The sequence below is a fragment of the Bufo gargarizans genome, chromosome 8 (genome assembly GCF_014858855.1).
Source record: "Bufo gargarizans isolate SCDJY-AF-19 chromosome 8, ASM1485885v1, whole genome shotgun sequence".
Taxonomy (NCBI): domain Eukaryota; kingdom Metazoa; phylum Chordata; class Amphibia; order Anura; family Bufonidae; genus Bufo; species Bufo gargarizans.
Window position 1 is genome coordinate 195,128,176 of NC_058087.1, and position 24,158 is coordinate 195,152,333.

Consider the following 24,158-nt stretch of genomic DNA (forward strand, 5'->3'; position numbering starts at 1 on the left):
CTCTGTATATCCTTTTCCAGCTTGCCTTTTTTCTTCCATGTTTTATATATATTATTATAATAAAGTTGATACTATTTTTGATAATTAGTTCCAGTGGCTTTTTTGTTATGGAGATAACGTATTGAACACCCCTCCTATAAGGGTGCATTCACACGCTGCAGACGTCGTCGACTTTGAGCAACTGAAAATCACTTTAAGGCTGGGTTCACACCTGAGTGTATTCGATAAGCGCTTTTTACAGGCGTATTTTGGGGCGTTTTTGTATTTTGCATACCTATGGGCATGTTCTCATCTGAGCGCTTTACAGCGCGTACTACACGCGTTTGTGTGATTGGCCACAGAGGCATCAAAATGAATTTATGGGCGGGAACGCGCAACAATACGCCCCAAAGAAGCTCCTGTACTTCTTGGGGCGTAGGGCGTTTTACAGCGCGTTCGTACGCGCTGTAAAGCGCTCAGGTGAGAACCATGCCCATAGGGAAACATTGTTTTTTTGCCTGTTGAGTGTTTTACAGTGCATATGAACGCGCTGTAAAACGCTCAGGCGTGAACCTAGCCTTATTGAGATGGGTAGCAAAAACATGTATTTCTGAATGAATACGAGTGATTTTCAGCCAGGAATTGAGTGCACTGTAACAGAGACAGATGTGAACACAGCCCTAGCACTTCACTATCAGCCTCTGGGGTGAGAGGGTCCCATATCCCCCTGAGGAGATGCACGCCGCCATTACATTGTCCTATTACCACGCAGTCCCTGCCCCTTTGTTCCTCTCCTCAGCTGCTTATAAAGATGGAGGCGACGCATGCGCAGTCCGTCCACCGGAGGTCTGAGGGAGCAGTCGCAGTCGCAGTCTCAGTCGCGTTCCCTGCTTAGGCCCGGTGTTTCCCGCTCTCGCGGTTTCCAGGTCCCCCAGTGTGTGTGTGAGGTGATAGTTTCCAGGCCCCCCTTCCTGAGTGTGAGGTGATCGTCTCCAGGCCTCCGTTACCGCTTCACGTGCTCCGTCATTATGGCCTCCGTAGCGCAGCCCGAAATCTCCTCAGAGCTGGAGAAGAAAGACAACGCGGCGGCCGGGGAGGATGCGGACAACAACCCGGAGGATCCCATGGACGACGATGATGAGAACGATGATGGCGGAGATGGAGACGACGAGGACGTGGAGGAAGATGTGGTCGTACAGATCGGGGCCACCTACTCCTGCAAGAGGCAGGACGGATCCTTCCGTAAGTACTCGCCCCCTGTGTGTGCATCTCTACCGTGTGATACCCCATCTATACCGTGTGATACCCCCATATGATACCCCATCTATACCGTGTGATACCCCCATCTATACCGTGTGATACCCCCATCTATACCGTGTGATACCCCCATCTATACCGTGTGATACCCCCATCTATACCGTGTGATACCCCCATCTATACCGTGTGATACCCCCATCTATACCGTGTGATACCCCCATCTATAACCGTGTGATACCCCCATCTATACCGTGTGATACCCCCATCTATCCGTGTGATCCCCCATCTATACCGTGTGATACCCCCATCTATACCGTGTGATACCCCCATCTATACCGTGTGATACTCCCATATAATACCCCATCTATACCGTGTGATACCCCATCTATACCGTGTGATACCCCCATCTATACCGTGTGATACCCCCATCTATACCGTCATCTATACCGTGTGATACCCCCATCTATACCGTGTGATACCCCCATCTATACCGTGTGATACTCCCATATAATACCCCATCTATACCGTGTGATACCCCATCTATACCGTGTGATACCCCCATCTTACCGTGTGATACCCCCATCTATACCGTGTGATACCCCCATCTATACCGTGTGATACACCACGGCCATCGTATCCGTGTGATACCCCATCTAACCGTGTGCTACCCCATCTATCACCGTGTGATACCCCCTCTATACCGTGTGATACCCCCCTCTATACGTGTGATACCCCCTCTATACCGTGTGATCCCCCCCTCTATACCGTGTGATACCCCCCTCTATACCGTGTGATACCCCCCTCTATACCGTGTGATACCCCCCTCTATACCGTGTGATACCCCCCTCTATACCGTGTGATACCCCCCTCTATACGTGTGATACCCCCTCTATACCGTGTGATACCCCCTCTATACCGTGTGATACCCCCCTCTATACCGTGGTGATACCCCCCTCTATACCGTGTGATACCCCCCTCTATACCGTGTGATACCCCCCTCTATACCGTGTGATACCCCCTCTATACCGTGTGATACCCCCCTCTATACCGTGTGATACCCCCCTCTATACCGTGTGATACCCCCCTCTATACCGTGTGATACCCCCTCTATACCGTGTGATACCCCCCTCTATACCGTGTGATACCCCCCTCTATACCGTGTGATACCCCCCTCTATACCGTGTGATACCCCCCCTCTATACCGTGTGATACCCCCCTCTATACCGTGTGATACCCCCCTCTATACCGTGTGATACCCCCCTCTATACCGTGTGATACCCCCCTCTATACCGTGTGATACCCCCCTCTATACCGTGTGATACCCCCCTCTATACCGTGTGATACCCCCCTCTATACCGTGTGATACCCCCCTCTATACCGTGTGATACCCCCCTCTATACCGTGTGATACCCCCTCTATACCGTGTGATACCCCCCTCTATACCGTGTGATACCCCCCTCTATACCGTGTGATACCCCCCTCTATACCGTGTGATACCCCCCTCTATACCGTGTGATACCCCCCTCTATACCGTGTGATACCCCCTCTATACCGTGTGATACCCCCCTCTATACCGTGTGATACCCCCCTCTATACCGTGTGATACCCCCCTCTATACCGTGTGATACCCCCCTCTATACCGTGTGATACCCCCCTCTATACCGTGTGATACCCCCCTCTATACCGTGTGATACCCCCCTCTATACCGTGTGATACCCCCCTCTATACCGTGTGATACCCCCCTCTATACCGTGTGATACCCCCCTCTATACCGTGTGATACCCCCCTCTATACCGTGTGATACCCCCCTCTATACCGTGTGATACCCCCCCTCTATACCGTGTGATACCCCCCTCTACCCGTGTGATACCCCCCTCTATACCGTGTGATACCCCCCTCTAACACCACATCTATACCGTGTGATACCCCCATATGATACTCCCTATATACCGTATAATACCCCATCTATACCCTATATATATATATATATATATATATATATATATATATATATATATATATATAGCGTGTGATACCCCATCTATACCATGTGGTACCCCATCTATACCGTGTGATACCCCCTATATAATACCCCATCTATACCGTGTGATACCCCATATATATCTATACCGTGATACCCCATATATATCTATACCGTGATACCCCATATATATCTATACCGTGATACCCATATCTATACCGTGTGATACCTCCCCACATACATCTATACCGTGTGATACCTCCCCACATACATCTATACCGTGTGATACCTCCCCATATACATCTATACCGTGTGATACCCACCCACCCCCCATATACATCTATACCGTGTGATACCCACCCACCCCCCATATACATCTATACCGTGTGATACCCACCCACCCCCCATATACAGCTATACCGTGTGATACCCACCCACCCCCCATATACAGCTATGCGGTGTGATACCCACCCACCCCCCATATACAGCTATGCGGTGTGATCAGGGGCGTACCTAGAGCATTTGGCACCCCCCAAGAAAGTTAAGAAAACATGCACAAACTTTTTTCAGGGGGGTGATCAATTGACGGAGGTGATCAGGGAGTCTATATGGGAGATCACCCCTCTGTCATTGATAACCCCCCTGTAAGGCTCCATTCAGACATCCGCATGTGTTTTGCGGATCCGATCCATGCATCAGTGGATCCGTAAAAATCATACGGACCTCTGAATGGAGCCTTACAGGGGGGTGATCAGGGAGTCTATATGGGGTGATCAGTGGTTCATAAGGGGCATCTCCTTCTCCTACATAGCGCCACATACCTCTTACATCCAGTGATGTCACCTTTTGATGTAGACGTTCTCTTTCCTCATCTTCTCCATTAAAACCAGACCGCCATGATGATTTTTCTGCCATCTCCCGTCTCTGCAGAGATTGAGAAACAGACATTAGTTTCCTGCCACCCCCAATACTATACTGCAGAAACGGTCCCCCTGGAAATACTACTATAGTGCCCTAGTAATCGTGTTCCTCATAGCTCCCCATAATACCCCCTAGTAGTACTAATTTTCCCTATAATATGACAGTACATGAAATACCCCCGCTTAGTGCCCGCAGTTGAGCTAATGTCCCCATAATGTATGCCAGTATAAAATACCCCTATATAGTGCCCCAGTAAATGCCCTCATACTGCTCCTCTCCCCCTTCCCCATAGTGTCCCCCATAATATGCCAGTAAAAAAATGCCCCTTAGTGCCCCCAGCAGATGACCCTATAGTGCTCCTCCCCCACAATGTGTCAGTAAAAAAATGCCCCTTCTTAGTGCCACCATATGCCTCAATAGTGCTCCACTCCCCTATAGTGCCTCCCATAATGTGCCAGTAAAAAAATGCCCCCTTAGTGCCACCAAATGCCAGTGCCCTCCATAATGTTCCAATACAAAAGACCACTTTAGAGCCCCCACTTCCCCATAGTGCCCCCAAATAATGCCCCTATAGTAACACCAGATGCCCCATAGTGCTGCTCTCCCCTATAGTGCCCCCCAGAATGTGTCAATAATTAAAAAAAAGCCCACAGATACCCCCATGGTGCCCCCCCATAATGTGCCAGTAAGAAATGCCCCCTATAGTGCCAGCCCCCCCCCTCTATAGTGCCAGCCCCCCCCCTCTATAGTGCCAGCCCCCCCCCTCTATAGTGCCAGCCCCCCCCTCTATAGTGCCAGCCCCCCCCTCTATAGTGCCAGCCCCCCCCCCCCCCCTAGTGCTAGTTCCCCCATAGTGCCAGATCTCCCCCCATATATGGGGTGATCAGTGGTTCATCTCCCCCCCCCCCCCCCCCCCCCCAAGAGGAAAAAAAAAACAAAAAAAACGAATACTTACCTCCATCAGCTCAGCAGCGATGCAAGCCTTTTCCGGCCTGTGTCCCTGCTGTGTGCTGCCGGTCTCAGGCGTTGCGATGATAATGACATCATCGTGCTGCCTGAGCCGGCCTCTGATAGGCTGCAGGCATTAGTGCCTGCGGCCTATCAGAAGAACAGGGGAGGGACACGCCTCTCCCTGCCCCACAGCACACAGCGGCCGCAATTACATCCAGGGCCGCGCCGCCTGTGGCGATCGGCGGTGCGGCCCTGAAGAATAAAAAATAGATTTTTTTTTTTTAAAGACAGGCGGCCTGGCACCCCCCTTGTGAGTGGCACCCGGGGCGGCCCGCCCCCCCTTGGTACGCCACTGGGTGTGATACCCCCCCATATGCAGCTATGCGGTGTGATACCCACCCACCCCCCATATGCAGCTATGCGGTGTGATACCCACCCACCCCCCATATGCAGCTATGTGGTGTGATACCCACCCACCCCCCATATGCAGCTATGTGGTGTGATGCCCCCCCCCCCATATACAGGACATATAATAATCTTCAGATATATATATATAGTGCCAACATATTCCTATACAGAGCAGCAAGCAAAGTTTTTGGGGGGGATTTGGTTACTGACAACCTGTCATCTGGATAAGGTAATCAGTATCTGATTGGTGGGGTCTGACACCCGGCACCCCGTCTATCAGCTAGCACCGCGGCCTTCTCCGTAATCGCCAGACACGGCGCCGTACATTGGAGAGCGCCTGTGCTTAGTGTCACAGCTCCGCCCAGTTCACTTCAATGGGACTGAGCGCGAGGGGTGCGTTCTGGTTAATGTCCCACTGTGTATTTAGAGCAGACCCGATCCCCTCACGGTTCTGTGTGCGCCTCCTCCACGCCTTGTCTCACATGTTGATTATTTTTTTTTCTTTTTCTCTTTGCAGATGATGCAGAGATTGTGAAAACCCGAGTGAATAAGCAGGCGGGCCGGGAGGAGTTCTTTGTCCATTATGTCGGCTGTAAGCAACAATCATTACACTGGTGGCGGCGGCGGCTGCACCTGAGATATAAAGAGGACATTTATCATCTATTCACAGGATAGCTGATAAATGTCCGACCTCTGCCGAGACCCTTAAGCACACGTCCGTGGAACATGGACCGCGGTATCCCGGCCTGGATTCCTGCTGAGTGCAGGAGCGCATGGCGTCATTGGTTACTATGACGCCGTGCGCTTCGTGCTGCCTCTTCTGTACAGTAATACACTTGTTTAGCTCATACCAGTGTATTACTGTACAGCAGCGGCGGCACGTAGCGCACGGCGTCATAGCAACTAATGACGCTGTGCGCTCCTGTTCTCAGCAGGAATCCAGGCCGATATCTCACGGTCCATGTTCCACAGACGTGTGCGTGAGGCTTTACAGTCACCAGAAGGAGGGTTCCTAGGCCCCCACTCCTCTGCTACAATGTTTAACGGACAATCGCTGTCAGTCAGTTCCTTAGATGTATGCATGCTTGACCAGCGTCGCATTCAAACCTCTTCTCATTGTGCAGTAGGAACAGGGGTCTGAGGAATCGACCTCCAGTGATCGGTGGGGCCCCCAGTAATCAGACATTATCCTGCAGATAGCTGATAAATCCACCTAACCAGAACACGCTCTCCTGTGTGTCCATTCTCTGACAAATGAATGAACCAATCCTGTGGATCCTGCTCCTCTCACCTGAAGACATCTGTCTGCAGATCCTTTTCTTATTTTATTGTCCCCCAAAGTGACTGAAGGGCGCGCTAAAATCTGGTGACCACATCAGTCAGAAATGAGTGTGTGAGCCGTAGTAATAGAAGCAACCATGCAGTATGGCCGGCCGGCTCTAGAGCAGCGGGGCACGTGTGAGGCACTGATCACAACGGCTAGCAGCTTTGGATTTGCAATCTGAACTTGAAGGTGAATGTAAAATCCAGAGGGTAAATGTCGATGTAAAGTTCAGGTAAAAACAGCAGATCTCAGATAAGGTAGATAGTGCTGCAGATTTATCATCCCCGCTGTTAGTTCCATGTGGATTTATTCTGCTGAATGAGAACCAGAATCCACACTGAAAATCCTGAAACGTACAGAGGTCCAAAATTGGTTTGGTTGCTGTAAGCTGACGTCTCAGCCCTCTGCCCTGCTGCTACAAGAGGACATAGTTTTAAGTTAGAGGGGCAAAGGTTTAAAAGTAATATCAGGAAGTATTACTTTACTGAGAGAGTAGTGGATGCATGGAATAGCCTTCCTGCAGAAGTGGCAGCTGCAAATACAGTGGAGGAGTTTAAGCATGCATGGGATAGGCATAAGGCCATCCTTCATATAAGATAGGGCCAGGGGCTATCCATAGTATTCAGAATATTGGGCAGACTATATGGGCCAAATGGTTCTTATCTGCCAACGCATTCTAGGTTTCTATGCTAAGAGCGTGCGGGGGGCTCTTCTAACTGCTCTTCGAATGTGGCAGAAATGTCTGTGACAGAAGATCAGTTATTATCTTATATTATCGGGAACAAGCATTTGTAGTAACGTTCATTCCTGATAATTGCCACGTATTTTCTGCAGCATTAGAATATTTCTACTGCTAAACAGGCACTGGGGGATCATATGTGACTTTACATCAGTGGCTCCTAAGTGTTTGCACGTGTACATAAGGATTGACATTGGGGATCAGTGTGAGTAGTCGTCCTCTCTAGCCTTGGTGTGTCGTCTGCCCTGCAAGCAGGGACTTGCTAGCCACCATGGCAGTGCAGAGTGACGCCTTCTTAGGCTACTTTCACACGTGAATGTCACTGTTCTGCAGCAAGCACGTACATTTCTGCAAACACCATTCCGATGACTAGAACAGCCACAGAAATGTCTGCAATAAATCTGGTATATAAAGTGGCAGTTCTGGCGGTATGTGGCCAGCTGGACAGCCAATGTGAATGGTCGCTCACTGATAATAATTGTGGGTTTACACGGCCCAATTGTAGTGGCAATTATCAGGAATGAACGTTGCTACAAATGCTTGTTCCCGATAATATAAGCCTGTGTAAATGTGCTGCCAACAAAACGCTTGTTTATCGGGGGAATTAATCATTGCTGTTGCACATTTAAAGGGTTTTCCAAGACTTTAATCCTAATGAGCTATCCTCAGGATAGATAATCAGTATCTGGTGGGGGACCGACACTCGGGACCCCCGCCGATCAGCTATTGGAGAAGGTACCGACGCTCCTGTGAGGTCTGTGGCCTTCTCCGTGCTCGCCAAGCAGAGTGCCGTATGTTGTATAGTGGCTGTGCTTGGTATCACTTTCGACCCAATTCACTTCTATGGGGCTGAGCTGCGCCCAGGTCACGTGACTGATAAACGTGTCGTCACTGGCCTAGGAAAAGCTGAGTTAAGGCCACGGGGATACTGTGAGTGCTGCTGCCTTCTCAAGCAGCTGAAGGATAGGTCTTCAGTATTAAAGTTTCAGAAAACCCCTTGAAATCAGCATTCCTGGGCAGCAGTGAGCAGCTATCTGCTGCCCAAAAACTAGGTGATTGCTCATCACCATACAGTGGAGGTGATCGCTGCATGTATATACAGCTCTTCACCTCCACTGAAGCAACAGTTCCTTCCCGATAACTGCCTGCTCTTATTGGAGGTGAAGAGCTGTATTTTCTGCTTATGGCTGGTCAGGGCCATGTAAATGCAGCATTAGAATATTTCTACTGCTAAGCAGGCACTGGGGGATCATGTGACTTTACGTCAGTGGCTCCTAAGTGTACATAAGGATTGTGACATTGGGGATCAGTGTGAGGAGTAGTCCTCTCTAGCCTTGGTGTGTCGTCTGCCCTGCAAGCAGGGACTTGCTAGCCACCATGGCAGTGCAGAGTGACGCCTTCTTAGGCTACTTTCACACTCGTGTTTTGTGTGGATCCGTCATCGACGGATCCGTTCAGATAATATAACCGTCTGCATCCGTTCAGAACGGATTCTTTTGTATTGTCTTTATCATAGCCAAGATGGATCCGTCTTGAACACCATTGAAAGTCAATGGAGGACGGATCGGTTTTCTATTGTCGGTGAAAATGGATCCATCCCCATTGACCTACATTGTGTCAGGACGGATCCGTTTGTCTCAGTTTCGTCAGACTGACACCAAAACGCTGCTTGCAGCGTTTTAGGGTCCGTCTCCAAAGTGGAATGGAGACCGAACTGATGCATTCTGAGTGGATCCTTTCCATTCAGAATGCATTAGGGCAAAACTGATCCGCTTGTGAGAGCCCTGAACGGATCTCGCAAACGGAAAGCCAAAACGCCCGTGTGAAAGTAGTCCATAATGCTTCAGACCAGGTAGCATTCACTGTATCGACCAGAAAAAACACGATTGTGTCCATGGACTGCCATATTTTTATTCAGTGATTTTTATTTTACTACTGCTGGATCTGGGCTTGATTTCCCCATCTGGGCACCTCTATAGCTGACGGGTAGAGGTACTGATGGGAGACGGCCATCTCCATGCAGAAATGAGGAATTGTTCCACCTAGGCTCACAGCTTTTGTTTTCCATGCATCCATGTACATGTGGTGATGACCAGTCTCACATTTTCAGCTGGATCACGCTTTTTCTTTTAAGTACTTTTTATGATTTTTCATGTGTTGTATTTGGAAGTGAAGCCTCCATTGTATTCCCTGGCTGTTCACTGACCCGGATGGCTGATCTGGTACGTGTCCAGCTAGAGGAGCTTACACCTCCGTTGTCCCCTGATTATGAGAGCTCACTTGTTTCCGCAGTGAACCGCCGCCAAAACGAATGGGTGGACAAAACCCGACTGGTGATTCCCAAACCAGTGAAAGAAGGGCAGGTGATTAACAGTACGGACCCCGGACCAGCGGAAGAGGGAAAAGCTCCTCTGAAACGAAAAAATGATTTTGGCACCTCTGAAGCAAAGGTAATGCGGCATTCAGTCCTCCCGGTCTACCCTGCCAGCTGTCGCCACAACGCCCGCTCTTTCTGCTGGCAGAGCTGCTGCATCTCCCCTCCTTCTATTGATCCAGATATCTGCTGGATTATAGAGGAAACGCACACTCAAAATATAAGACCTCCATGACTGGGGACTGTGCCCTCCCTTATATTTCTCTAAACCACCCCTAAAGGCTCTGTACATAAGCTGTATGTTTAGAGCCAAGGATAGGATCACGTGCCACCCTGTGAGATCAGAGCAGCCTTTCTACAAGGTGAATCTATGGATGGCATTAAGTATGAGTGAAGGCACCCTCACTCATCTGAAGGGGGGGGGTTGGGGGGCATATATTATTTCAATGTCCTTTCTAATGCTGAGCAGATCTCCTCTGGATTTTCGGAGGTCTCTCTATGGAGGACACTTGTGTTATTGGGATCCAGTACTTGGAATCCCACCCATTGTAATCCCTGTAATGATGGGGGGTCTCCTCTTTATTGTACAGCATGTCACCGCTGTATGCCCTGCCTTAATCTTACATCTTCTACCCTTGTGCTGTATTGATCCATTCTTGAATGACTTCATTATCTGATGACCGGCTTCCTGGGTCTTATGGTCAGATGATGTTTGATATCTGCGTTACATTTGTATCTTGGGTGACATTTTACCCCAATACGGGATGATTTTTTCTTTTTCTTTTTTTTCGTCTGTGACACCAGGACCATTTGAGGGGTGAAAACTAGATTTTTGCACGTTGAAGAAAAATCTTCCAAAACAGAAAAATTTTACCATAACAGTGGAATTTTAACCTTTCCATAATCTGTGAAAAACCTGGAGCATAAACTGACTTGAGCTGTGGGTTTCAATCCACAGCATGTCAACTTCTGTTGCAGGTTTTACCCGTGACGCTTAACCCTTGCAATACAGAGGTTGAAAACAGCAGAAGACCCTCTGCCATTCCTGCCACAAATAACGGGACGTTTTTTTCAATTTTTTTCGGCACTTTAATATTGTGTTACATCTTCGCAGGTGATGTAGTTCTGTAATGCAGAAAAAGTCCACCTGATGCTCTGCATGACTGCAGTGTCCATAAGGCTCCAGAACGGACTATAATAAGTGTCTCGTCTGTACAGTTGACCTCTTATTACTGTTTATCTGGAGCAGCCAGTAAGTCCAGTTATTTGGCGGATCAGATCAGCGCTGCTTCCATTGAAGTGAATGAGAGCAGCGGTGCAGTAACCAGTCCCGTTCCCTCTATAGCTATGGAGCTGTGTAATTCCGACGCCAGAGCTACTGGGTAACATCTGATTGGCAGGGCCTCGGAGCCCCACCATTAAGATATTGATGGCCTTCTTGCAGATAGGCCATCAATGTACAAATTCTGGACAACCTCTTTAAGATTTGCAATACTCAAAAGATAGGTCTGCCATTTTATACTATCGCAGGTGAGTCACCTTTCTATGCAACTTAAATGGAAGTTTATGCAAAGTCAAATGCAACCAAATATTGGGCAACTGCCACGTCACAGGCGAATTATATTGCGTGATGCAGTTTGACCACATTCACAATCATTACATAGGATGTCGATATACTCTCTTGTTGTGCAGCTAAAGTCACCATGAAGCCCTAGCCTTGGGCTGGAGCTGCAGTTTTTTATTTCAAGTATGAGATTACTATTAGTCTAAATGGTGAAAAGCGTTTATTCAACGATTTTTCTCCAGCATATGGCATTTATCATGTAGACAGTTACTAATGTATTGTGATTCTCCATATTGCCTCCTTTTCCATCACATTATGCATGATTCGTTTCCATGGTTATGACCACCCTGCAATCCAGCAGTGGTGGACATGCTTGCACACTATAGGGAAAAGTGTTGGACTCCTTGGTGGCTGGGATCGTTGGAGCGCGAGTAGGCCCGCTTGCGCAGCAGATCCCAATTTATTTATTTTATGCGCTACTATATTCTGCAGCGCTTTACAGACATTAGCATCCAACTGTGCCCAATGGGGCTCACAATCTAAGGTCCCTGTCAGTATGTCTTTGGAGTGCGGGAGGAAACCCACACAAACACGGGGAGAACATACAAACTCCATGCAGATGTTGCCCTTGGTCGGAGTCGAACCTAGGGCACCAGTGCTGTCCGTGCTCCTTTTATCTGTGCTGCAGCGTTGGCTGTAACCATGGAAACCAGTAGTGTATGTATAAATGCGACTAGAACATGAATGAAACCAGCAAAGAGATACTATGGACAATCTCCATACATTAGTAAGTGCCAGGTATTAACTTTCTCTACAGTGACACAAAACCCCTTAAAGGGATTCTGTCACCAAGTTTTGGGCTATAGAGCTGCGGACATGCACGGCTAGATCGGCACTAGCATGTCAGCAATATACCGGTCCTATAGGGCTGTGTGCTTTTATTTTCTTTAAAAAAGCATTTTGGAGATATGTAAATTAGTCTTGTAGGTGCCCGAGGGGCTGTACGAACCTTCCTGGTGCCCAGCGCCGCTCGCCTGTGAAGGAGCCCAGCACCGCCTGCATCCTCCAAATCTCCTTTCATCACCGATATATTGCTGTAATCTCGCGCATGCGCAGTGCCGGTATAGTGTTCCTTCCCTGTGCTGGCATCAGCCTCAGGGAAAAAAACTGCACATGCGTGAGCTCGCGCATCGTGAGATTACGGCAATTTATTGGTGATGAAAGGAGGAGATTCGGAGGACACAGGCGGTGCTGGGCTCCTTCACAGGCGGGCGGCGCTGGGCACCAGGAAGGTACGTACAGCCCCTCGGGCACCTACAAGACTAATTTACAAATCTCCAAAATGCTTTTTTAAAGAAAATAAAAGCACACAGCCCTATAGGACCGGCATATTGCAGACATGCTAGCGGCGATCTAGCCGTGCATGTCCGCAGCTCTATAGCCCAAAACTTGGTGACAGAATCCCTTTTAAGTGCAAAATTGCACCCTGCATCACACAAGGGCCTGTGCAGCCTCCACCTCATTCTTCACTGGTGGAATGAAGGATCCTTTCACCCCCCCCCCCCCTCCCCCAGTGTCTTTAGTGTTAGAGCCATTCCAGGGCGGTAAGAGATTTGTGCATGTAAAGCTGCTCACAGATGACATATGATATCTTTTAATTGGGATGCTGAGAGGTGTAGTTTCCACTCTGCACAGATACTGCACAACCCATCCGCTCAGTATGGCACACTGAGACACCATTACGATACAAGGCAAATTTACTTTGCACGACTCCATCTTTTCTGCTCCCTCTCAACACATAGGAAATCACTGGTCAGACAATCCTGGGGAAGAGGGGGGTGGCTAGGGGCATTTCACAAGGAAATGGAAAACAACTAGGAGCGGTGAAGTGAGTATCATTTTTCATTCATTCTGGCCATTGTTAATAATAATAATTTAAAAAAACGGAGGACCTCCTTTAAAAGTGTTTAAAAACTTGTAGCTCTGCTCTTATGAGTCTCCATACTGCAGTTGTGATATATCTCCCTCTAACGGTGGAGATGTCACGATGACCTGTGCACATTGACTCCGTGGTGCTAGCTCTTCACTTACATTTGTTATGGTTTGATCTTCTATATTCTCTTTTTTTTTTTTTTTTTTTATATATTATCTTTTTTTTGCCCAAGGTTTTCACCTTCTCAGAGTCCTTCCTGTAATTACGGATGCTGCCATTGTTGACAGCCTACCCCAGGAACACACCTGCCTTAACCCCAGTTATTCTCTTCTTTCTTTAGAAAGCGAAGGTTGATGTTGAAATTGCTCCATCAACCAATTCAGCAATGGCATCTGGGGATTTTGCTGAAGAACTGACTTGCCTTCTGTGCAGCGAGCTCTTCAAGGATCCAGTCATGGTGGAATGCGGCCATAACTTCTGCCGTAACTGTGCTGACAAGGCCTGGAACGGGCAGGAATCCTTCACCTGTCCTGACTGTAAGGAGGTCATCACTGAGAAGAGGTACACCACCAATAGAGCCCTGGCGAACCTGGTGAAGAAGACGGTTGGTACTAATGCTGCACTGACCACGACTAAACCTTCAGAGAAACCTAAACCATCAGAGAACTGTCCTGAGCACGATGAGAGGCTGAAGCTGTACTGTAAAGATGATGGGACACTGAGCTGCGTCATCTGCCGGGACTCTCTGAAACACGCAAGTCACACCTTCCTGCCCATCCTGGATGCAGTGGGAGTGTACAGGGTAAGTTGTAAGGAGGCACTGCTCACCTCCAACAGTGTTAGTTGATTGTGCTGCTGCCAGCTTAAAGGGCATCTGTCACCAGCAAAATGCTGGGCCATTCTCCAGCTGTTTTGCCCAAAGTCTTATAATGAACAGCTGCAGCACATGCCAAGGGGTCCCCATATTATGAGCTCATGACAGTCACTGGTGGGAACTCTGCTGCTCTGGGCAGGCGGGAGATTCTGCGAATCGCTGCACTATAGATTCTAATATAACACAATTTCTGTGACAGTATTTGTGAAGTTAGTCACTAGGATAACTTCAAACAATGTAAATCTAAGATGAAGAGCATTACAAGTATTGCTTCCTCCGCAGACAGAGCTGTCGGCCATTGTGGCTCCATTAGAAGAAGCTCTGAAGGTGACTGAACAGCTGACCAGCCAGCAGAGCGAGAAGGTTGAGCAGCACAAGGTGAGTGATCGGTCCCTGTAGAGAAGCAGAATGGAAGTCTACACACTGCATCGGCCTCCATGTGTGGTGGACAGATGATGTCTTTAGCATTTTGGTATTATTATTTTTTTCTCTTCAGACCAACATATCTGAGTGCCGGCAGCACATCGAGTCAGAGTTTGAGAAGCTGCGCACGTTCTTGAAGGAGGGAGAGGAGAAGCTTCTGGAGCAGCTTCAGGAACAGGGAGAAAACCTGCTGAAAGAGATGGAGAGCAACATGGTGAAGATGCAGGAGAACCAGGACAACATTAAACAGACCATCACGGTTGCTGATGAGAGAATGAACGATGCAGACTCCATCTCTTTCCTCACAGTAAGTGCTGCTGCCTACGTCCTGTGAACCCTCGGCTGAGCTTTATGGTGCTGGCTCCTTGTCTCCTCACTTTTGTTTTCCTAATGACAATTTTCTTTTATTTCTCCAGGGCATCAAGACATTCATTGAAAAGTAAGTTTGTGTAACATTTGTGTTTGATTTTTAAGATATTAGACTGTTTTGTGCTGATGTTTCTACCTTATGTCCAGGTGCCAGGAGCAGCAGAAGGATGTGATAGTAGCTGGGAACACGCTTCTCTCTAAGGATCTGTGTCAGGGAACATTCAAGGGGCCCATTCAGTACTCGATTTGGAAGCAGATGAAATCTTTCATTGTGCCATGTAAGTACTGAACATGTAGAGGTGATATTTCCACTCCTCTTTGGTTAGTGTAAGGCAGTGTCGGGGAAATCCTCCCATCTGCCGCAGCCTCTGTGGTCTCAATGTAACTAAATATATTGGCCACCATATTACCCTGCCTCATAGGGTGATGACGTGAAATGGTGCTTGGAATGTACACTGCTCAGCCATAACATTAACCCTCTCAGGACCAAGGCCCTCAGATACCGGGCATTTTTAGTTTTTTTTTTTTACATTTTTCATTTAGAATTTAATATTATTAAAATGAAAAATGTGTCTCCAAAACAGCAGTGCTCCAAGGAACAAGACCTACTGAACCAGCAACAGCGTCACGGCCACACAGGGCTTGGGGATTTTGTGTGGGCAGTGAAGGCTAGCTTGTCCCACAAAAGAGCTACTTGCCAAAATTTGTTGCCTATGTTAGTAAGTTGTCAGAACACATAGGGCATTTCAACTTACTGTGTAGCCACAGGCTGGTCAGAATGACCATGCTGACCTCGTCCACCACCAAAACACCTGGGCATGTGGACATCAGAAGATGACAGAGAAATGGAAACTCTCCGGGTCTGATGCATCCGGTTTTCTTTTACATCATGTAGATGATTGGATGCGTGTGCTTCACTAATCTGGTGAAGAGATTATTGTATGTACTATGGAAAGCAGACAAACGGGCGGATGCAGTGTGATGCTCCAGGGAAAGTTTTGCTGAACACCATGGCTTCAGGAAGTGACATGCACCACCTACCTACAGTCTTAATTTTTATGGTCAGCTTAAAGGCTTCTTCAGTCACCTCATTGCCGGTTAGAAGCCCCCACTGTCCATCCACAGAGCGGCAGCCATAATTCACTGCTGTATAATTACTACTGTTGCTGCTGCTCATGGAGGTGTGCTGCAGAGAGATCGGGAAGCAAAATCTCCTGTTTTGCCATGTGTGGTCTATGGGAGACATGATAGTACCTTCCAAAAGTCATAATATGGTCAGAAGTAGTGTTATTCCTCTAATGTATACCACAGCTTCTGAAAAGAGGCCGCTATGCAGCTTTTCCTTGATCGGACAGGCCTCTTCCTATCCATGAATTTGGAGCAACTTATCAGTGAAGGAGGACTGGGCGATGAAGCACACTCCTGGTTCTCTGAAATATTGCAAAGTAAAAAGTAGTTCTCTGTAATGAGGGAGCCTGTTGCGATTGGTTCCCTCTTAGGGGTTAAAATATCTGCTTTTCTACTTTTTGGTGTCAGGTACCACAGGAGACCTCGATAGGTGAGTCTTTTTGGCCACACTAGGAGGGGGCATACATAATGTTAAACAAATTATTTTTTGTAGCCCCTTAAAGGGATATTCCAGTGCGATTCGAACAATTCTCTGTGCCCTGCAAATGATTAAAAAGTTTTAATACTCCCCCTGCCGATCCACTGCTCTCCCATTCTCGATACGGCTGGCTCTGGTTGGTCACTGCCACCGCATTCCCAGCTGGCTTATATTTTACTTTTATTTTTTTAATCCCCCCGCTTCTGTCCGTTTAGACATGAGAGTTTTCTTTGCTAAACAAGTTGTTTTTAATTGGATGCTCTAATTTTGATACTTCTATTAAATCTTTCATGTGGGGGATGTAAAATGCAGTTCTTTTAAGTTTTGCTTTTTCGGTTTTATTTTTATGGTGTTCACCATGTGGTGTAAATATGTTTAAAGGAGTATTCCGGTTATTACAAGTTATCCCCTATCCACAGGAAAAATTGGCGGAGGTCCTACTGCTGGGAGCCCCATGAAGTAGTCAGAAAAGTGTGCCCCGCTTCATGTATTTCTATGGGAGTGCCAGAGATGCCCGAGTACAGCACTCTGCCATCTCCGGTGCTCCCGTAGAAATGATTGGAGCAGGGACGCGCTTTTGCAACCAGTCGCTCTGTCCTCATCAGGGGGACTCCACTGGGGATGAGGCCTCTGTTTTTATGATTGGGGGTCCCAGCGGTAGGGCCACCTCCAATCTGATCCCCTATCATCCCCTGTCCTGTGGATTGTTATAACTGGAATACCCCTTACATTATTCTTTGGGTCAATCCAATTAGTGATGCTAAATTAATGCATTATTTTTGTTTGTTTATTCTGGATCCGAAATACTTTTTGGTCGCTTTTTTATGTGTTTTTTTTTTTTTTTTGGGAAGCTGGATGAATAAAGCAGCAGTGTTTGCTGTGCGGTTCATATATGAAATTCAGTTTCATTTTATTTCCACAGGGACCTAAAGGTCTGAGTTTGATCATGCATATAATATTCTGAAGTTTTTCAGCTATTGTGTTAGGCCTCAGGCGGCATCTAGAGGGTCTGTATTCTGGCCACTAGAGCAATGGAACGGCTGTATAATTCAACCAATGCCTGCACAGTTACATATTGTTATATCAACTCACAGGACCTACATAGGTCTTCTGATATAGTATGTAATGAGGCAGGACAGGGTTAACTTTATGGCTGATTAAGGTATATTTTATGACACATTGCTTTATTAACCACGTTCCAGAGAACCAAGTAGTTATATTTTCCAGTATTTCCATGTTCACTGTCCCAGTAGGACCCACTATTTTATACTAGTACATGGAGATCTTTAGCCCACTAGGGCCTATATTTTTTTGGAAGTATGTGAGTTAACACAAGGGCAAAGAGGACATGTGAATTCCATGCGGACAGAGTTCTTGGATCCTAGTGGACGGTGGTGAGCTCTTCTCACTGCACCGTCCTCATAAGGTTCTCTTACACAGGCTGATACGTGACAAACTGAAATGTATTTTTTTTTTCTTCCTTTTTTTTTATCGTTGCTGCCTAGACTTGTCCCCTATGATGTTAGACCCTTCCACTGCGCACCCCAACTTGATCCTGTCCGACGGCCTGACCAGTGTTAAATATGGAGACTCTAAGCTTCCACTCCCTGACAATCCCAAACGCTTCAGCCAGTGCATCCTGGTCCTGGGTTCTCAGGGCTTTGATTCTGGCCGCCATTACTGGGAGGTGGAAGTGGGAGACAAGACCGCTTGGGATGTGGGCATGGCCAGCGAGTCAAGCAACCGCAAGGGTAAGATCAAGCTGAACCCCAAGAACGGCTACTGGGCCATCTGGCTGAGGAACGGTAATGCCTACAAGGCTCTGGAGTCTCCTTCCAAGACCTTGATCCTGGATTCCAAGCCGAAGAGAATCGGGGTGTACATAGATTACGAGGGAGGCCAGATCTCCTTCTACAACGCTGATGACATGTCTGCCATCTACACGTTCAGAGCCACATTCACCGAGAAACTGTTTCCTTACCTGTCCCCGTTCCTCCATGACTCCGGCCGCAACGTCGATGCTCTGCGTCTCGTACATAACTGAGCATTCGCGTGGTCCTGGCTGAGGAGTGATAGTTTCCATTCCCAAGTTGGTTGTGATTTGATCGAATTCTGAATGTCTCCTGCTGCTCACGTTGGTGGTCTGGTAGCATTTCTTGTCAGAGGTCAATGTTTCATGAGACTGTGATTTTACTGTAGTTTAACCTTTCTTTTAGTTTGTTGTTTGTTTTTTGTAATTTTCAATTAAATTCATGAAACGACCCACAATGAGCAAAGAGGCGTGTAGTCATTTATTTTCCTCTGGTATAATACAAAGCGGTCTTGTTACTGCCATCATGTATCTGCCTGCTGCTTCTCTATACCTTCCTTCTGGTCAGAGCACCGTCAGTTGGGCTACATTCACACTGTTTGCAGGGTCTGTATGTATTGACCAGAATACCTTTTTATTTATTTTTTCCCTGCAATATTTTTTTAAAGAAGCATCCCGCCAAAATAGCCGGCTACAAAACTGCTCTGAGTCATGGACTCTATGGGATCCCTGATGGAGTCCTGTGGTACCAAGATGATAGCAGCAGGTCCTGTATGTTATGAGGTAGGGTCTCCATGTTTCAGATTTTTCTAACATATCCCACATTTTACCATGGTCTATTTCTGAGACCCACTTGCACAGTGTAGGTGCTTTCAGATGTCTGTATGGGCAGTCTAACAGGTCTGTTGCTCAACAAGCTGCAATGTCCTGTCTGTTCTGACACTATTTTTTTTTTATTTTTTTTTTTATCGTTGCCACCAGTATCTTTTTTTACAAATTTGTGCTACTGTAGCCTGGCTGTGGGATCGGACCAGAAAGGCTAGCCTTCGTCCCCACACACATCATTGAGCCCTAAGTTCCCCTGACCGTGTTGCTGGCTCACTGGTGGTCTTTCCTTGGACCACAGTAACACCTGATAGGACCTGCAGTTTGGATGATGCGTAGACTCTAGACATCACAATTTGGCCATAGTCATAGCAGATCAGATGGCTATTCTTGCACATTTCTTCCGGCTTACAACACCTCTTCGAGAACTGAATCTTTACTTGCTGCCTGCAGTAGTCACAAGGGAACCGATGTCATTCCCTAATGTTATGGCTAAGAATGGTGTATATGAAGAGACTTCTAAAAGATATCCTCTCCCCTAAATCTTAGCTTGTCAAAGGGAGAGGATGCAAGACATGTATACTCTCTACAGTAAAAACACTGTGCACCGCGCACATCCACTGTATCGGAAGAGTCTTTGCTTTCAAAAACATTTTTATTTTTCATAGAAAAGTTGCCCATGTTGCTGCACAGGTAATTCCTTTTGTAACCTCCTCAGTCTGGCAGACTGCCAGGGAAATTCCCAAAAGATGTCTTTGGTTAGACTGGTGTCCCTGCTACTTAAGATGTCACTAAACTTTCATACAATTTGCTTCTATACTATTACAAATGTCAAAACAAGGCCCCTGATGTTTGGGCTTGGCTTTAGTGCTTTTCACTGATCCATATATGCTGTGGAATCCGTACACAAGAATAGGCTCTGTAGTGGCAGGAGCACACAATTAACAAAATACTACCGGTTGCATTAAGGGCCACCAAAAGCTCCTCCTCAGAAAAAAAGTAGGACTTAAAGAGGACCTTCCACCTGGAAAAAACATTGTGAACTAAGTATACTGACATATACAGCGGCGCCCAGGGATCTCACTGCACTTACTATTATCCCTGGGCGCCGCTCCGTTCGGCCGCGATGTCCTCCGGTATCTTCGCTCACTTGGTTATAGTAGGCGGAGTCTGTCCTTGTTCTGCTAGGCGTCTCCTCTTAGGCTGTAAGCTAACCTCCCAGGCTGTGAGCTCTGCACTGCGATTGGCCAGCGCTACAGCCTAGGAGGAGACGCCTAGCAGAACAAGGACAGACTCCGCCTACTATAACCAAGTGAGCGAACATACCGGAGGACATCGTGGCCAAACGGAGCGGCGCCCAGGTGTAATAGTAAGTGCAGTGAGATCCCTGGGCGCCGCTGTATATGTCAGGATACTTAGTTCGCAATGTTTTTCCAGGTGAAAGGTCCTCTTTTATGTAGAAAATTGTGCATTCAAAAGACTGTTATGCAGTTCTTGAGTAGTGTGTAAAAATCTAGTACAATAAAGGTCGTCATAAAACTGGGAATACCTAGTTCTGATACCTAAATTATCAGTCAGCAATCCCCCCAAGATGAGTAGATTCAAAGGATAGCCAGGGAACTAGATGTGCCAGTAGACTAATACATTGAGTACCTCCTAAAACCTCTGGCAAATGATTGAGATCTGCAGGCCTTTTATTGCAAAAGAAGATATTGCCTACCCAATTGCAATCAACGACTTCTAGTCTCGTCTGTAGGCTCTGCAATAAAAGCGGCTTGTGAAGATGAGCATGCAAGTGCCGCCGCCTCCACCCGTCTCAAATAGTCTTTCTTCACATAGAAATAGAAGATTTAAGAAAACTTCTAAGATACACCTTAAAGGTTTCCCACAGAAGGATACAATCAGAGGATGATTCATTGGATGCTTAAAAAAGAAAATTGGTCTGGTATATGATCTTGAGATAGCAGGAGTTTTAGCCAAAAATGAATGTATGCTCCAACAATGGCGAGAGTCGGAAGTGGAAATAAAGCGATGGATCCAGCATCGAAGTTAGAAAATATCGTGGGCTCCTTTCTTCAGTCTAGTACAAATCCATACAGTGACAGCATCACCTCAGTGTTCCAAATGAACGTCTACGCGTTTCGGACAAACATGTTCTTAGTCGTGACGAGAGCATGTGATCGGCATAGCATGGAACCTATCGTGTGAGTTATTTAGCATTAAGGTGGCATTCAGAAAATGAATAGAATATTGAACAGCTTGATACAATATATTCAAGTTGGCATGTTGGCGGCATGTAGATACCCAATAGAATATCTGGGTAATCCTCAACCCAAGCCTGCAAAAAGACAATCCAGGTCTCAGGATCTGTAAGTACCTGGTCTGGCTCCCATTGTAATCATCAATTAGTTCATAAGGAAACCCCTAAGAATATAAGGTGTGGGTGAAGTGACCAGACCATTGGACAAAGCATCCCCCCCCCCCCCCCTAGCTGAGACTTTTGGCTAGAACTACAGGGGAACTCTCGAAAAATTAGAATATTGTGCAAAAGTTCATTTATTTCAGTAATGCAAATTAAAAGGAATTGCATTATTGCAGCTTAAAATTTTGAATTTTGTGAAAAGGTTCAATATCCTTGGCTCAAAGTGTCACACTGTAGTCAGCTAATTAATCTATATCCCCTGAGAAAAGGGGACCTCAAAATTGTTATACTGGGGTTTTATAAGCTGTAAGCCATAATCATCCAATTTATACCAAATAAAGGCTTGAAATATCTCGCTTTGCCTGTAATGAGTCTCATGTTAGTTTCACCTTTTTAGTTGCATTACTGAAATAAATGAACTTTGCACAATATTCTAATCTTTCGAGTTTCACCTGTAGATGGGTTTCTTGCAAATGTAATGAGGGGCATTTATTGAGCTATTTATGCCACTTTTGTGGCGTTAAAAAGTTGCAAATTATGATTTACACCATATTTGCAACTTTGAGTTTCTTGCCAATTTTCTAAAGTGATGAGAAAAGGGGCTTAGCTAGAGGGTTGGAGCCACACGCTGGATTTACTATAACTTACATCAAAAACTAGCATAAGTTATAGCAGGTTTATGCCAGCTCTAGCCAAGGTACCCAAGAAGTATTAGCCAAAATGGACCAAATTCCTGGTCAGTAATCTCGGAAATGGAGGAAGTGTGTGCACCCTATGAAGATGGAGCCAGTGGGACACAGACTTTGTAAATAACCAGGACAAGTGAACATTTATGAGCCCATATAAAATAAAGTATTTGACCTGGAGTAAAATAAATAGGCAATCAGTGGTTCATGGTATAATCTAGTTTCCTGCTGGGGAAAGAGGGTGGAATTCAGATAACCGAAGCAGGAACAAAATCAAGCAGTTCAACGTCTCGGAGAAAGTGGAAGAGTATTCAGACAATCGTCAGCTTCTTTAGGAGATGAGAAGAAGAGTCTTATCATTGTAGATTACCTGTAGACAAGGATATCTCACAGTACAGTGGTCCCTCAAGTTGCTATATTAATTGGTTCCAGGATGACCATTGTATGTTGAAAACATTGTACCTTGAGTAATCGGTTCCAAAACTTCATCCAAGATGAAAGAAAATTAAGTTTTAAGAAAAATAAGCAGATAACGAAGACCTATAAAACAAGTCCTTACATATAACAGTCAGAAATAGCTGCTAACTATTACAACTATTTCACCAGAGAAATGGCCATGGTGACTGGTTGGATCAGAGTCTGAGACATTGTACAGGTGAAACTCAAAAAATTGGAATATCGTGCAAAAGTATTTATTTCAGTAATGCAAATTAAAAGGAATTGCATTAATGCAGCTTAAAATTAGAATATTGTGTAAAGGTTCAATATTCTAGACTGAAAGTGTCACACTCTAGTCATGAATCCATACCCCCTGAGCAAAGGGGACCTCAAAATGGTGACTTTGGGGTTTCATAAGCTGTAAGCCAAAATCATCCAAATTATAACAAACAAAGGCTTGAAATATCTCGCTTTGCCTGTAATGAGTCTCATACAGTCCTGATCAGAAGTTTAAAGGGAGTCTGTCACCAGCATTTCACTTTTTTAACCCTTCCCACAGCTCCCTAGCATGCTTACAGTTAATCAAAACGTTACCTCTGGCATCTTTCCTTCTGCTATAAATCCATCAAAAACTATCTTTATAAAATATGCAAATGAGGGCTCGCAAGTGCCCAGGGGTGGCGTTACTCTCTTAGGTGTCCTGCTTGCCCAGCCTTTTCATTGCGCCCCCTCCGCCCGCCCATCCTTTCCCTCTGACCGCCTTTCTCATAGCTTGTTCTTCCGCGATATCCCGCGCCTGCGCACTCATTCCTTTGGCCGGCGCATGCGCACTGCCATGCCCATTCCTTGTACGGCATCACAGTAACTATTGCGCATGCGCCGGCTAACGACGCGAAAACTCAACAAAGGAGGCGGTCCATCGCCGCATGCGCATTAATTACTGTGATGCCGTACAAGGAATGGGCATCGCAGTGCGCATGCGCCGGCCAAAGGAATGAGTGCGCAGGTGCAGGATATCGACGGAATAAGCTATGAGAAAGGCGATCGAAGGGTAGGAAGGGGCAGGGGGACGCAATGAAAAGGCTGGGCAAGCAGGGCACCTAAGAGAGTAACGCCGCCCCTGGGCACTTGTGAGCCCTCATTTGCATATCTTATGAAGATCGTTTTTGATGGACAGCAGGAAAGATGCCAGAGGTAAGGTTTTGATTAACTGTAAGCATGCTAGGGAGCCGTGGGAAGGGTTAATAAAGTTAAATGCTGGTAACAGACTCCTT

General features: G+C 46.7%; 1 protein-coding gene across 2 annotated transcripts in view; it reads left to right on the forward strand.

Moving 5' to 3' along the window:
• Positions 1-794: 794 nt before the first annotated feature.
• Positions 795-24,158, forward strand: part of LOC122945335 (nuclear factor 7, brain-like) — a 29,394-nt gene continuing 6,030 nt past the window's right edge. The window contains exons 1-9 of one of the 2 annotated variants that reach the window (XM_044304400.1): positions 799-1,221; positions 6,015-6,089; positions 9,853-10,010; positions 13,772-14,233; positions 14,588-14,683; positions 14,802-15,035; positions 15,145-15,167; positions 15,245-15,375; positions 18,209-18,974. In XM_044304400.1, coding sequence (XP_044160335.1) covers positions 1,008-1,221; positions 6,015-6,089; positions 9,853-10,010; positions 13,772-14,233; positions 14,588-14,683; positions 14,802-15,035; positions 15,145-15,167; positions 15,245-15,375; positions 18,209-18,747 — 1,932 coding nt within the window. In that variant the 5' untranslated portion in view covers positions 799-1,007 and the 3' untranslated portion in view covers positions 18,748-18,974. Of the gene's footprint in view, positions 1,222-6,014; positions 6,090-9,852; positions 10,011-13,771; positions 14,234-14,587; positions 14,684-14,801; positions 15,036-15,144; positions 15,168-15,244; positions 15,376-18,208; positions 18,975-24,158 lie in introns of those variants that run through there. The other variant, XM_044304399.1, reaches the window with a different exon arrangement.